Source organism: Athene cunicularia (assembly GCF_003259725.1).
Source record: "Athene cunicularia isolate RWA chromosome 3 unlocalized genomic scaffold, athCun1 chr3_part1, whole genome shotgun sequence".
Classification (NCBI taxonomy): domain Eukaryota; kingdom Metazoa; phylum Chordata; class Aves; order Strigiformes; family Strigidae; genus Athene; species Athene cunicularia.
In genome coordinates, this window is record NW_020799097.1 from 37,531,740 (window position 1) to 37,547,028 (window position 15,289).

General features: G+C 41.0%; 1 protein-coding gene across 2 annotated transcripts in view; it reads right to left on the reverse strand.

Moving 5' to 3' along the window:
- Positions 1–1,919: 1,919 nt before the first annotated feature.
- Positions 1,920–15,289, reverse strand: part of UBE3D (ubiquitin protein ligase E3D) — a 93,203-nt gene continuing 79,833 nt past the window's right edge. The window contains exons 10-11 of one of the 2 annotated variants that reach the window (XR_003398073.1): positions 10,673–10,715; positions 1,920–2,579 (exon numbers count right to left, since the gene is read on the reverse strand). Coding sequence is in view for 1 of the 2 variants with exons in the window: in XM_026845808.1 (XP_026701609.1) it covers positions 2,559–2,579 (21 nt within the window). In the remaining variant the exon portion in view is untranslated. The remainder of the gene's footprint in view (positions 2,580–10,672; positions 10,716–15,289) is intronic. The other variant, XM_026845808.1, reaches the window with a different exon arrangement.

A 15,289-nucleotide genomic window follows, 5' to 3' on the forward strand; every position in this document is an offset into this window, starting at 1 on the left:
TTCATTGATTTAGGATTTTTCCTGATAATGTCGTTGCTACCTACCTGAAAAATCAAGAGAGGGTAAAATGAACAATGCCCAGCTATTCTCTGAGCAACAACCACCTTGGAAGACATTGCTCTCCCCCTTTCTTCCTCTAACCCCAGTATTTACTGCTGTGCATGATGCTGTATGCTACAGCATATCCCTTTGGCCCATTCAGGCCAGCAGTCCCCTCTGTATTCTCCACTCCTAATTTCTTGCCCATCCTCAGCCTACTCACTGTGAGGAGGTGGAGGCAAAATGGGAAATAAAAGAGAAGGTTCAGCTGTAGTCAAACCACTGGTGTGCTACCAGCACTATTGGAGCCACAAATCTATTGCACAATACAGGCCCCAATCAGACCCAGTTCTCCAATGTATAGGGTAAAAAAGAACAAGGAAAACCTTTAAGCATATGTGGGCAGAGGACAAGCTCCTAAAATGTAAAGTTTTAAGTGTACACACTGGGCTTTGCACTCTCTCAGGATTTGCTTCCTGAGCCAGCTGCAGTACTGCCATTGTAGTAGCATGACTGGAGCCCCTAGCTCCTACAGGTGAGTGAGAGACCGGGCAGGTTGGGGTTGATTTGCATTTCATCTCTGGGAGGGTTTTTTCCCCCAAAAAATACTCCCAGTGAAATGTCTACACTCATCACTCGAAACCATGTATGTTACCAGAGGCAGATTAACACTTTATGGCCACAGTACCAAATGAGGCAGGACATGACAGAGATTGAACCTCAAAAGCACAAATATTCTCTGGCTTAAGATTGCTCCATATGTGCAAAATCATAGAGGGGTCAGTAAAATAGATTGGAAAGGACATTAAAGTTGGAGTATTCCTGTGTGATACAAATGTCTTCCATCTGCTAATTGCTCAGTCATGTTCTGGAAGCTTAAACTGTCACAGAAATTAAGAGAACAAAGAGTAAACTGATTTAGAAAATATATTTTATTCATAAAATGACTAAACATTGGTGCATAGACAAAATATCCTGGAGATAGGTAACTTAATCCCTGAATATAAAACTCAGAATATTTTTGTTCTTCCTTCAATACTGAAAACTAAAAAAATAAGATTATACCCAGACTGGGTGCTGGGAGGCCTCAGCTACTTGTCTTTGGATGTGTAAACCCCACAGAAGTTGTTCAACACTTTGCAGGGTCACTTCCTACATTATGATCATTTCATGAGTAAAGGGCGTGTTAAATTTCCTTGAAATTCAGGAATTTTCAAAGAACTCCTCTAACAAGAATATTCTCTTCAGAATCCATTCTCCCAGTGGTGATGGACTTTGAAAAAGCCAGCTGACATAAACAGGCTCTCTCCTTTTGTCTTTGGTTGTTTTGGTTTGTTTTTTATTTTATTTTTTTTCAGTTTGGATACCTTTTTGTATACCTTTTGAGGACACAAGAATTGTCACACTAGGTCAGATGAACCATTCCAGTACCTGACTGATTTGTCAGAGCAGCTGTTTAACCAAAACTGCAGATAAGTAAGGCAGATATGGGATGAGACCCTGGAGGGATGAGGGGTCCAAGAGAGATGGTTGATATTAAAGGATTGCCCCTTCTAGCTCAAGAGCAGTCCATCCCAATGAGCAGGAATTGAGGCAAAAATGCCACGAGGCATCTTTGCTGCTCCCTAGCCTATGCACTTACACAATCCTGTTCTCCTGGACAACGAAAAGGAAAAATTGATGTTAACTAACTGAGCAATCCACTCTGAAACCGAAAATGGTAACAGTTTCGATGTTCCACGGAAATGCGCTATTGCTCCAGGGAAAGGCAGCTGAGCATCCACAACAGTTAACGACCCTTTAGGGTAGCTGCATTGACTTGCTACAAGCATCTTCCTCCTCCAGCAGCTTCTGCAAGGTCAGCCTTCACACACCTGCTCTTTTTTTGGAGTTGAAGGAATAATTATTCCAAATAACCATAAAACCTTGATTCTCCAAAACATTATCAATTTTAAAAAATTCTACATGTCTTGTAGGAATACAGAAACTGTCTTCCTTCTCTCTCAAGAAGGAAGGTAAACCTTAACATGGAAACAATATATATGATAAACATGTAAATTTGACAAAAAACAGATTTTGTATTTTAAAGTTGGACCTCTTACTTTACCAGAATAAAGCAAGTAAAGAACCTATGTTATCATCCATGACATTAAATATTTTAAAACCAATCTTTGCTACCAGTTATGAATTTTCCTAAGGTCATACAGGTCACTATCAACCGCTGTCTGATAAAGATAGTACTAAGATACACAGATAATTTCCTTTTGGCAATGAAGAGATGGTAACAGTCATCCCAGCTGGATGTAACAGGAGTGGCAGGTAAGTCACTCTTAGAAAGACATCTAAGAATGTATGGGATGCAAAAGTTAACTCTGTCTTTGGTTTTGAAACACATCCAGATGTGAAGAATCACATACCACACCCTCATTTTGTTTTGTATTGCCAGTTGATTTTTTTCTGAAAGTTATCTGCTGAAAATTATTTTGAGAATAGTTTTCAACATGGATTATCTGCATTCTTCACATCTTCAAAAAGGCAACCTGTAAAAGGAAGCAAAACCAATACCATGATTAGTCTCAACACTGCAGGTAAAACAAAGATGTTTCATTGTATTAACTGAAATTACAAATTATAATAATCTTTTAACTTAAAACCCCCCACATTAACATAATTAGAGAGCAGAGGCTATATTTGAGAGCAGTGTTACTTTTCCACCACTTTTCTACTTAACGTCTCCTAAAAATCCCCAAGCTTACTCTTTTTGCAAGCACTGCACCACACTTGTTGATGAACGACATATCAAAAACTTTTTTTTTTCCCGAGAATAACAAAGCACAAGGTGTTTATCCTAACTTAAAATGCTATTTGACAGTATTTTGAAACTAGCTTAGACTAAATCTTTGATACATTCCCTGGTTTGCTGGAATATTAGACTGTCTGAACAGTGCTGCTGCTGTGAAATCCTGATTCCAAAGTCAGGATGAAAAGTCCCAATGAAAAGTCCAAAGTCATAAAGAAAAAATGCCTTGCATGTTAAAATTACCATGAGCCAAAATCCTGCCCTAGGGGATAAGACAAATGCATATAATGAGAAGACAGCAAATAAGGTACCTCTTCTTTTAGTGCACTAAGTAGACTGTCATGTCTAACATCTATTTAGAGGGAAGATGATCTATCAAATACAGGACACCTATAGGATTTCTGATGTCCCAGCTCATTTGTTCTTGGTCACATGCATGTGGCAGTTTCTCCTGCATGGTTTTGGTTTTGTTTAGCCTTCCTCAAAACCTGCAGGATGCTAACTCAAAAAGTTAAGTTAGCTGACTCAAAAACAACTGCATGCTCAGATTCTCATGTGCCAAGGAGCTTATTTCAGATATCCAGTTGGAAACTTTGCTGATCACAAGGACGGAAAAAAAGATGGACAGATGCCGCCAGAGAAGGACGAAAAGAAAAAAGAAGAAAAAAGATTACCAGGTTACACAACAGTCTTCTGAAAATATAACCTTTTTCTCCTATACCATGAAAAACACACAAGAAAAAAACATGAGACATACACGTCCCCCTTTTTTCTCTCCAAGACCTTTCAAGAGTCACTTAAGTGAAGATTCAAATTACCATGAATTACCACTTCTGATTTTCAGAGCTGACCCTCAATCACCACTCTACTTGATACTGTGACTAAAGAATGCATGAAGTATGATCAACCAGAAGGAACTGAATTAAAGCATAAAATATCACTGAGTATTAAGAACAGAAGGAAAACCAGAACAAAACATTTATTTTGGATCCCATGCCCAAAGAATATTTAAGAGAGAGTTATGTCAGCTAGAGAGGATGCAAAAAGTTATGCAAGTTTTAACATATCTAAGAAGCTGAAATGCTGGGGTTTCAACCCCAAGCCCCAGATTGACATATGGGTGATTCCCACAGCCCTTCACAAAGGGGGGGGTGAGTTTGCCTTTAGGCTCCCCTCCAGGGTGGGGCCGGCCTCGAAGGGAGAGCCATTGGGTAAATGAGCCCCAGGTGTCCTGCATTAAGTAAGCAAAGGTCAGGTGTCCCACTTAGGGATAAAAGCTGGGACCACTTGCAGGAAGGGGCAGTGTCTGTTTGTGAGGTGGATGCACTTTGTAGAGTTTCCTCTTGGGGAAGGATCTCCTGCCTCCCTGGAACTGGGCTCCAGTCAGGTCTGTCTCTTGTAAATGCGGGCTGTGTAGAGATTCAGTATGTGGTTTCCTTGGTCTTATGTATTTGTCTTGTTGACCTGGTTGTCTCCCATCCCTTCTATGGGAGACTGCATTTCACCATTTATTCCCCCCATTGTTGGTTGTGCAGTGTCATTGTTGAGGTCAGTGGGATTGATGTTGATTATGTATAATCTGATTTGTTTGTACCCCCAGTGCTCACCCATGTACTGACCCTTTTGTATCAAATACAATTTGGTTATTGGTTCATCTTTATGCTGGCTGTGTCCTTTATGCTAGGCCTGATAACTGGCAAAACAAAACTGGCAATGAGGATGGACCTGTCTGAAGTTCCTGGTTGAGAAGATCCTGTGTATAGTTCACTGGCCCTTACATGGATTAAATTTGGGGGACCATGTGAACAGTGGGAGAAGCGGTTGGTGGAGGCTGAACTGCAGGCTGTATTAGGAAATATTCAAAAATTCTCCAGTAAGGCACAGGATGCTGTAACCTTTAGGAGACAGGGATGGATCCTCTTAACAGCATATAAGAAACAGAACCAGCAAAAAGATCACTTACTGGCTGAATGTTCCTGTATGCAAGCTCAGATCATGATATTAGAATCTGTAAACTATCTCCTTATTGATAAACTAGACACATCTCAAACTGTACCTGAGAAGGATACAGTACAAGTTGCCCTGTGTAAATGTGGGAAGAGACAGGGACAATGTAGTCATAAGGAGGTCCACTCAGAGGTTATACAGGTGGATGTACACTGTAACCCTGATGATATGGATGATGATATCTGGTACCCTGCAGAGTCTGATGGGGCTGGTGCCTCAGATGACTCTGCAGATGTGAGACCAGTCATCAGGAGGAAGGTCAAATTTTCTGAGGGTGAGCCACCAGTAAATAGACCTACAATGAAAGATTTCACACAGCAAGAAATCAGTGATATTCTTGCACGGTTCAGTCAGAGACCAGGAGAGCCCCTGCTTGCTTGGATGGTGTGTTTATATGATCAGGGAGCATCAGGGGTTAGCCTGGATAATTTTGACTGCAGAAAGTTTGTAACTCTGAGTTCAGACCCTCTGATGCAGGAAGCGTTTCGGATTAATGATGACGGTATTAATCTTTTGGCTTTAGCCGCTGTAGGGTGCAAGGCAAAAATACCCCCTAGAGAATTCCTGGCCATGTTCTGACCAGCTATGGTATACTCTGCGGGATGGTATACAGTAATTGAAGGAAGAAGGAATGAAACTGGCCATTCATGTAGGCCATGTTGATGTATTGATGCAACTTTGATTGTGCCTATGAGAAATGCAAACATTAGAACTGCTCCACTGGCTTATAAGAATGTTCTTGTAACTCTCTTACTGAGTGAAACAGGAAATACCATTAGAGATATACTTGGGAAAATGCATCAGCTAGGTGACCTTGGAGAATGGACTCCTCAGGAGCGTCAGGGCTATTGAGATTTCCAATGTCAACAGGGCCCCTGGGAGTATACACGGAACTGAGACACCCGATGTGGTAATAATACCAGATGTCGGCTGTCTCGAGGACTATTGTTTAAAGCTTTATTGAAAGATGGCATACCTCTTGCTAAAATTAATGGTCTTGACACCAGTGAATTATGGAGGTTGTACAAACTGAGAGGGTTACAGAAGCCCTGTAGAAAAGTGCAGAATTATCAAGCACACCGGTCAGAAACTGTTCAGACTACAGCACCCCTTCTGGATCCTCAATGGGATCCAGCCTTTGCTCATGGTGGGCCCTCTGGGAGAAGTTCAGTTGTTTCTGGGGAAGAACCACAAATGGCATCAGTATTCTGACCTGTACCCCTCAAGAGACAATAGGTACTGTAATCCACACTGAAATATTGGCCAAGCTCTGATACATTGGGTGTGGGACGACTGATGACCCCATGTGGAGCTACAAATATTCTGGAAAAAATGGTCCTCTCAAATAGTAAAGGCTCTAGTAGAAACCGGAGTGGAGGCCTCCTTGATTTATGGAAATCAAAAGAAATTTAAAAGTCAATCTGATTATTACAGGACTGAGTGCAAAACAAATTGAAGTGGTACAAACCCAAATGGATATGAAAATTGAAAATCTTCTGAAATGACAATATACGGTCATGATTGTTCTGATCCCAGAGTATATAATTGGAATAGATATTCTAAAGGTATTTACTTTGAATCTTCTTGATGGTCATTATCGATTTGGGGTAAAGAGTTATATCACTGAGCAGTTTTAGTAGGGAAGATAAAGATGCCTCTGGTTCAGATCCCAACTGCAACCAAGGTAGTAACCATGAAACAGTGCAGGATTCCAGGCAGTCATGAAGAAATTTCCCAAACAATCAAAGATTTACTGGCTGCAGGGGTTTTAAAACTGACTACCACAATGTGGAATAATCCAATCTGGCCAGTCAAAAATGCTGATGGATCCTGGAGAATGACTGTAGATTATAGAGAACTGAACAAGAGCACCCCACCTCTTGTGACAGTTGTACCTGATATGATCACTTTAATAGAGTTCAGAGGCATCCTGGCACATGGTATGCTGTCATTGACCTGGCCAATGCATATTTTACAATTCCAATTGCAGAAGAGCACTGGGATCAATTTGCATTTACATGGCAAGGATGGCAGTACACCTTTACCATGTTGCCTTGAGGATGGGTGCATAGTCTGACTATTTGCCATAGAATAGTGGCTGAGCACCTGGATGAAGTACAGATCCCTTCTCATATGCAAATGATCCACTACAGTGATGACATGCTGATTCAGGGGACCAATGAGGGTGATTTATAACAAATGCTCGAAGTGCTACTAACGCATATGAGGTAGAAAGGTTGGGAGATTAATCCTACTAAGATCCAAAGACCATCTCAGACAGTTAAATTCCTAGGAATACACTGAACTATGGTCATCGAGAAATACTACCTAAAGCTCGGCAAAAGATTCTTGACTTTGCTATACCACAGAATAAGAAGGAGGCGCAGAGATTTATTGGGTGGTTTGGTTTCTGGAGACATATTCCACATTTAGGACAAATTCTGGCCCCATTATATAAGGTCACTCATAAAAAGCATCTGGATCAGCTGCTACCTCTTGAAAGGGAACATGCATTGTTTACAGATGGGTCAGCTAAATATATAGGAGGGAAAAGGTTTTGGAAGGCAGTGGCTTATCATCCTCATTCAGGGAAATTTCTGGAGATCACAGGAGAAGGAGAAAGTAGCCAATATGCTGAGTTATATGCAGCATATATGGCTTTAAAACAAGAGGATTTAGGGGAATGTCACCTATACACTGATTCTTGGTCAGTGGCAAATAGATTGGCTACTTGGCTGCCAACATGGGTAGTCAAAGGTTGGAAAATTTATTCTAAAATGGTCTGGGGAAAGGCAATATGGAAAGATATATGGGAATTGGTTCAAAGAACCAAGGTGACAGTAGTCCATGTAGATGCTCATAGTAATATAAATTCACTTGAGCGTCTTTACAATTCTGTCACTGATAACTGGGCAAAGATTTCCCAAGACAGACTGGAGTTCCCTCAGGCAGGAGATCATGAAGGCTTGGCAAAATGAGCACACCAGAAATGTGGGCATCTTGGGGAAAAGGCCGCTTACATGTCGGCCCAAGAGCGTGGCATAGTTATGTCACTGGATATGATATAAACAATTATTGCCCAATGCCCTGTGTGCCAGCATACTCGTAAGCGCCCGGTACCAAATATCGTGAAAGGAGAATTGGGAAGAGGGGAAATTGCCAGGACAAATCTGGCAGATGGACTATATTGGCCGTTTACCCCAAGACCGAGGGTGCAAATACATCTGCACCACAGTTGACACATATTCAGGATACCTGATTGCTTATCACTGCAAAAAAGCCACACACCATAGTACTACCTCTACCATAGATATAATGATCCTATACTATGGCATCCCCTTACAAATACAAACTGATAATGGGTCCCATTTGCAAAATAAATTTGTACAGCAATATGCAGAGCAGCATAACATTCAGTGGATCTTCCATATCCCATACTATCCACAGGCTGCAGGATTAATTGAATGAATGGGCTTTTAAAGGAGCAGTTAAAAAAGCTGGGAAATGGAAACCTATCCCGATGGAGCGCATCTGGGAGGTTAGATCTCCACAACCTCAACAATAGACATGTCAGGGAGATGGAGACACCCTTGATGTGTATGACTACGCCCAATCTGCAAATAAAGCCTCTAATGGTAACTGAAACTTTAACCTACTGGGAAATGGTTCCAGGTGCAATGGCCCCCTACAGGGCCACTCCAGAGGCTGCTGGGCTAGATCTTTATGCATTAGAACTGGTAAAGATAAATTGAGGCCAGGCAAGGGTTATTAACATTGGGATAGGAATCCAAATTCCCCCAAGACACTCTGGCTTAATAACTGCTCACTTAAACCTAGCCCTAAAAGTCGTTCATGTAATGAGAGGAGTGACCATTGCAGACTACCAGGGAGAGATCAAAGTAATCCTGCTGAATAATGGCAAACAAGATTTACTTATTCAACCCAATGATAGAGTAGCACAGCTACTAATATTACCAATTTTGAAAAAAATGGTAAGGAAGGGGGACCCACCCCAAGTCACCACTGTTTGTGGAGACAAAGGATTTGGATCCACCAACTTTAGTAATGGGGCAAAAGCATGGGTCCAAGGGCTGAGTGGCCCCCCTGAGCCAGCTGAAGTAATAGCTGTAGGAAAAGATAACACCATTCTAATCATGAAGCCTAGACAGAAAAAATGGAAACATGTCCCCACAAATAAATGTTATTTGTGGGAATAATGATGGTCTAAGGTTTTGTCTTCTAGATCTTGTGTGGCACTGCTGGGAATATGAAATCACTCCTGTGACAAATGTATTCGACCTGAATGGGCAGCGTGCGGTCTGGAATGCAAGTTGACGCTGAACTGTGCTGAGCAGATGACATCAGCTTCAGAGCCACAGTCACACTGATCTTCCAATGAAAAGATCACAACAGTGAAGAATATGAAGAAACAGCTGAAATGACTGTGGGCAGTGTCTGTAGCCAAATACAAGATAAAGATGTCACACTTGGAGATTGTGTGAGGAATGTGGTCCACCCATATGTCAAGGGGCTGAGTGAAATGCTGGGGTTTCAACCCCAAGCCCCAAATTAAGGTTGACATATGGGTGATTCCCACAGCCCTTCACAAAGGGCAGGTGAGTTTGCCTTTAGGCTTCCCTCCAGGGTGGGGTCGGCCTTGCAGGGAGAGCCATTGGGTAAATGAGCCCCAGGTGTCCTGCATTAAGTAAGCAAAGGTCAGGTGTCCTACTTAGGGATAAAAGCTGGGACCACTTGCAGGAAGGGGCAGTGTCTGTCTGTGAGGTGGATGCACTTTGTAGAGTTTCCTGTTGGGGAAGGACCTCCTGCCTCCCTGGGACTGGGCTCTGGTCTAGGTCTGGCCTTTTTAAATGTGGGCTGTGTAGAGATTCAGTATGTGGCTTCCTTAGTCTTATGTATTTGGCTTGTTGACTCAGTTGTCTCCTGTCCCTTCTATGGGAGACTGCATTTCACCATTTATTCTCCCCATTGTTGGTTGTGTGGTGGTTATGTTGGGGTCAGTGGGATTGATGTCGATTATATCTGATCTGACTGACTTGTTTGTACCCCCAGTGCTCATCCATGTACTGACCCTTTTGTATCAACTACAATTTGATTATTGTTTTATCTTTATGCTGGCTGTGTCCTTTATGCTAGGCCTAATAGTTGGCAAAACAGAGACTTCTCACAAAATCATTAATACAAAGGATTCAAGTCTAAAATAACATGACCATAAGGCATGAATGGGACAGGACAATAGCAATTCTCAGTTAGGAATGGGGAAAAAAAAAAAGTAATCTCACTTCCTGAACACCTCTTTTCCCATTGCAACACTTACAGCAGTAACCTATTAGAAAGTTGCAATTTTACTACATGAAAGGGTTTGTACAGACAGGACAACTGAGATCCCCAAAAGCTTCTGCAATTCTCAGTCGTGCTTTTCTTCCAAACTGTAACTAAAATTCAGAAACAAGAATTTTCATGTAGAATATACATTTTCAAAGCTGGCCAGCAAATAGCCAGCTGGCCAGGGTGTAAATCTGCTTGATTTCCCATGAAAATCTCATCACACGGACATATTCCCACTGAGAGTTTTTATTCAGTCCAATCAGCATTTTCCAACAGTAAATTGCTACATGAAAAACTTTTCTGTCAGCTCAACCAAGGGGTGTTGTAAAAGCTACTCACCATGTAGGGAAATTTATCCAATAGGCCAAAGACCCCCACTCTCATTAAAGGAAAATCAATATGCCTGTCACCTTTCTCATAATTTAGTCACTCAGATGAATAGAGACAGACTCATAATTAATAGCAAATGTAAAATCTTACCTATGTGGAAGAGTCATAAGTAACATAAGTTAGGGATGAAATCCTGGCACCAATTGAGTCAAAGACAAAACACATTGACTTTAACAAGGTGAGAAATTTGTCCTTGCATTGCAAGGAAGAGAAAGAAAAATCAAGAAAAGCAATGGCAATCTCAAAACACAAGATTTAAAATTTTAAGCAGATTTTTGTACCCAAGATTGCAGGTTCCGTTGATACACAGTTCTGAGGTATTATTAGAGGGGATCTATTTGTTTAATTTGACTACTTGTTTTATTTTATAATGTATGAAATACACATTTTCACTCCTTTGAGAGGATTATTTGCAACATAATGTTTCCCTAGACTGCCAGGCTCCCCTACTGCCCAATAAATTGAAAAACATCAAAAAGAATAATTTATCACTGTCTGTATTTATATTTACTACCAATGTGAATAGAAAGAGCACATTAGATCATCCTCATAGTTGACATAGCCAACAAAAAAAAGGAATAACACATGGAACTAATAAGCTGTTGGAAAAACACCTGCAACACATGAAGATATTTGAGAACAACACCAACTGAAACTAAACCACTTAGGAAGTTCCACCTTACACAAAGTTCAATACAAAGCATATGAAATATTTCTTTATCGTAACTGCTACTGTAGATGCTCCTGGATCTCTAAACAGCAGTAAACTATATATTCTACATAATAAATTAATTACTATAGGTTGAGAAAGTGGGACTAAATGGTTCTTCCCCAGTTTTCCATCTATTAGGATACTTTATCTGCAAGACAGAGAACTACTGGCCTCTTCCAGGTCTAGCAGCAAGTCTTTCAGCAAAGTCTGCATATCCAGTATATCACTGTTACTAGTGCACTTTGAGAGAAAAATAACATGCAGAACAGCTATCTGATCTACAAACTAAGGTTTATCACTAAATTCAGAATAAAAGTCAGTTCTCTAACCACTTTATTCAAGGATTTTTTTTATTGACCTTACCACAGCACATTGTCCACTTCTTAAAGCAATCAGGATAACTAACATTAATCCATCATTAAGAACTGATTTTTGTACTCTAGCATCCTTACTTCTATGACAGGAGACATTGTTTCTTCATTTTCTCTCAATTATTTCAGAAGATAATAATCTTATTCTATATCAGTGTATCAAGTGCATCTCAGCACTCTACCCCATTAGTTTACACAGAGCCATAAGCTGCTAAGACCTCTGCATAATGAAAAAACATACACTCTGCATTCTCAAGCATTTTATTGATAACATGATATCAATACAGAGGGAGCAGCAGAGCACCACAGATGTACAAACGATGTATCTTACAGAATCTCTTTTCTGTAAACAATAAAGCAGCAACAATTTTGTTAAAAGCTTTTTTCTAATCCCAGAAGATGTGCTCTCTTAGCTTTCCTAAGAAAATGGGAAAATGCAAAACGTTAAACTGTTAAGCATGCTCCAGACTACACAGGAATAGTACTAAGGATTAAGAAAAGCATCCTGATAGAGAGTGTACTTATGTGATTAAACTTTGCAACAGGTTGCCCAGAAAAGTTGTGCAATCTCCATCTGTCTTTTGTGTATTCCAGACCTGACTGGAGTCAGCCAGGGGCACCTAGCTCTGGCTGACCCTGCTTGAGCTGTGAGGTTGGATGGGGTGGTCTCCAGAGGTGCCCTCCAGCCTCAGCCATTCTGCAACTCCATGAACATTTTGTACATACAGACACACAGGCAAGTGAAACAGCAGCACTATGCTGGTGGAAACTCTATAAATTATAAAAACAGAGGCTGGCAATATTCTTTCCTCAGTAGGAAGAAGGTAGTTACAGAGTTACAGGTTTCAGACTTTCTGAAACTTTCTAATAACCTTTTATTCTTATGAAGTGCTGGTTTAGATTGCACATAAGGAAGAACTGTTTTCTGATGAGGGTGGTGAGACACTGGCGCAGGTTGCCCAGAGAAGCTGTGGCTGCCCCCTCCCTGGAAGTGTTCAAGGCCGGGTTGGACGGGGCTTTGAGCAACCTGGTCTAGAGGAAGGTGTCCCTGCCCATGGCAGGGGGTTAGACCAGATGATATTTAAAGGTCACTTCCAACCCAAACCATTCTGTGGTTCTGTGGTTTCATTAAGCTGTGCCTAAAAGCATTTTCCTGACTTCCTATGATTTAAAAATCTTGCAGAAAACAGAGGGGTAGGGGCATTTCCTACTGAAATGAGCCTCCAATCACAGTCAAACACTGAGGAGTAACAGGTGAAAGAAAATGTTGTAATTTCAGAAAATATTTGTAAAGCTATGGAGACCTAATCAACTAGGGAGATAGAAGAAGGCAGAAGCTCCTGGAAAGAAATCTCTTCTACCCAAGCAGTAACACTGGGTGAGCAGGCAGAGCAGATGACTGCTGTAAGAGAAGCAGAAGCATGACTAGAGGCAACTAAATAATATATTTTAAAGAAATGCAATCTGCAAATCCAGCCCATACAATCTGTCTTGTGAAGCTGACAACAGATAGAGAAAATGCAGCATTAAGAGAAAATTATTTTCTCAGCTAAGTAAAGGAAAAGCAGTTCAATCTTTCCATCAGCTGCAAGAACCAGAGAAGAAGCCAGATCCTTTTTTTCGAAAAAACAGGAAAACAACCTGCATGCCAAAAGATGCATTTCCATGCTCTAGCACAAACTTTTAGACTGATCTTACGTTCGTATTCTCTTCAAAGAAGACCAAGTGAATTGAGTAGAAATAAAGATCTTTGGGTATGTCTCTCAAAGTTGAAGAGATAGAATTTCTAATACTGACATCTCTCACAGGAGCTAAGCAAAAGTAGGCTCAAAACTGAAGCTTATATGCATAAAAGACACTTTATTGCTTTTTTCTTTGAACATTAGACCAATTTTTAAATGCTACCACACAGTTCATAACGCTGCATTGTATTTTAGAAGAACACAACTTACACAGCAACTTAAATCTTAAATCACATCTACTGTAAACAGACAATCTGTACATAAAGATACTCATGCTTTAATCCTTCATGCATGCTGGTGTGAAATCAGGCATGATTGAATGACTGCAGAGGAAATGTTGATTATATACCAATGAGGCTACAGCCTACAATCAACGTCAAATGCTTTATTCATTTCCACTCAAGGCTAACAGGTAATCAAGCAATACCATCCATGTGCTCAGGAAGAGAATAACCTTCCCCAAAAGACATGGACAGCTCTGGGCAGACCTCTGCTTCTAGGTCCAGCTGCACTGGTGGAAGACAGTAACTTCACAGACTCAGTGGTATCCCTCTGATGCAAGTTACTGTTCCTCTTTCCCCACAAAACACCATTTCAAGCTTTCTACTTACTGTCTGGTAAAATCAGACTGGTATGATAAACTCTGGTCTGCGCTAACCGGATTAATTTATCCTAGAAATAAGAAAGGGAATGCATGCACAAACAATTCTGCTTGCAGATCACAGGGGAAAGACTAGGCTCTGGTGAAAACAAGAGTGAAAAGCTGAGATTAGTGGGGTTTTCCACATGGGTACATGGATTTGAAAGATAACATAGCCTCAAAGTCTGACCAAAGTCTAATTCACATGTAGGTTTGTATTGCCACAAAAATCTATGGTTAGTGCTGTGTTACGGTTTAAGTCTTAATAATTACAGCCAGTACAACTGCTTGGGTGGTTGTAATTATAGTGCAATGAAGATGCCTTGTACATAGAATACACCTCTACCTTGAAAAAATGAATCAGAGAAAACGATATAAACATGTTTGTGTGAATATAATTGAGCCTACATGTAACCCCCCTGCTGTACTTAATAATGCACTGGCACAACTACAGCAACAACATGCATACCACATAGAGAAGGCCATTATCCTGCCTGATACATTTCTCACTCCTGTAAAATAGAGACAGATCAAGAAGTGGGAGGATTAAAGTATCTGTACCACATCTAGGTCCCAACTATATAAATATCTGATTTCCGATAAACTGCTTGAAGTTTGGTGTTCCTACAGCTGCTGACAAGGGATGAAGAGGCAACGGAATCCTACTTTCTCCAAGGTGCAACAGTGCTCTGCCCATTCCTGCACCACCACCAAAAGCAGCAACACCTTATAGCTGTTACCATTACCCTGCGCATTAGCAACTATTGGCAATGGCTGATTATAAATAGCCACATTAAAACTGTCTGCCTGCCTACCCATACTGCACAGTTTACATATTCACTCTCACCTAACAGTCAGGGACCAAGTCTGCTGATGCACAAATAACCTGTTCCAGAAATACGTTTTGGCACCAGTGTGAATGAATGGACACAAAGCAGATGGCATTAGATGAGCAGAGATGTGAGAGAACGTTAACTGCTATATTTACACTCGCCCCCACTGAATCCACAGACCCATAAAAAGGCAGCTGTCTCTTCCAGACTGAATGCTACTAAGCTGTTGCATATTACCCCTACATTTCTGAGGCTGCTCCTGGGAAGTGCAAAGGCATTTTTTAGAGGAAACTGGAGAAGAAGGCAGCATATTTATTACTACAAGAATGAGGGGAGCCAGAGATGTCCCTACCTTGATAGAGTAGGATTTACTTGCCTTAAGATGGCCTCCTGGTAGCATGCAAACTCC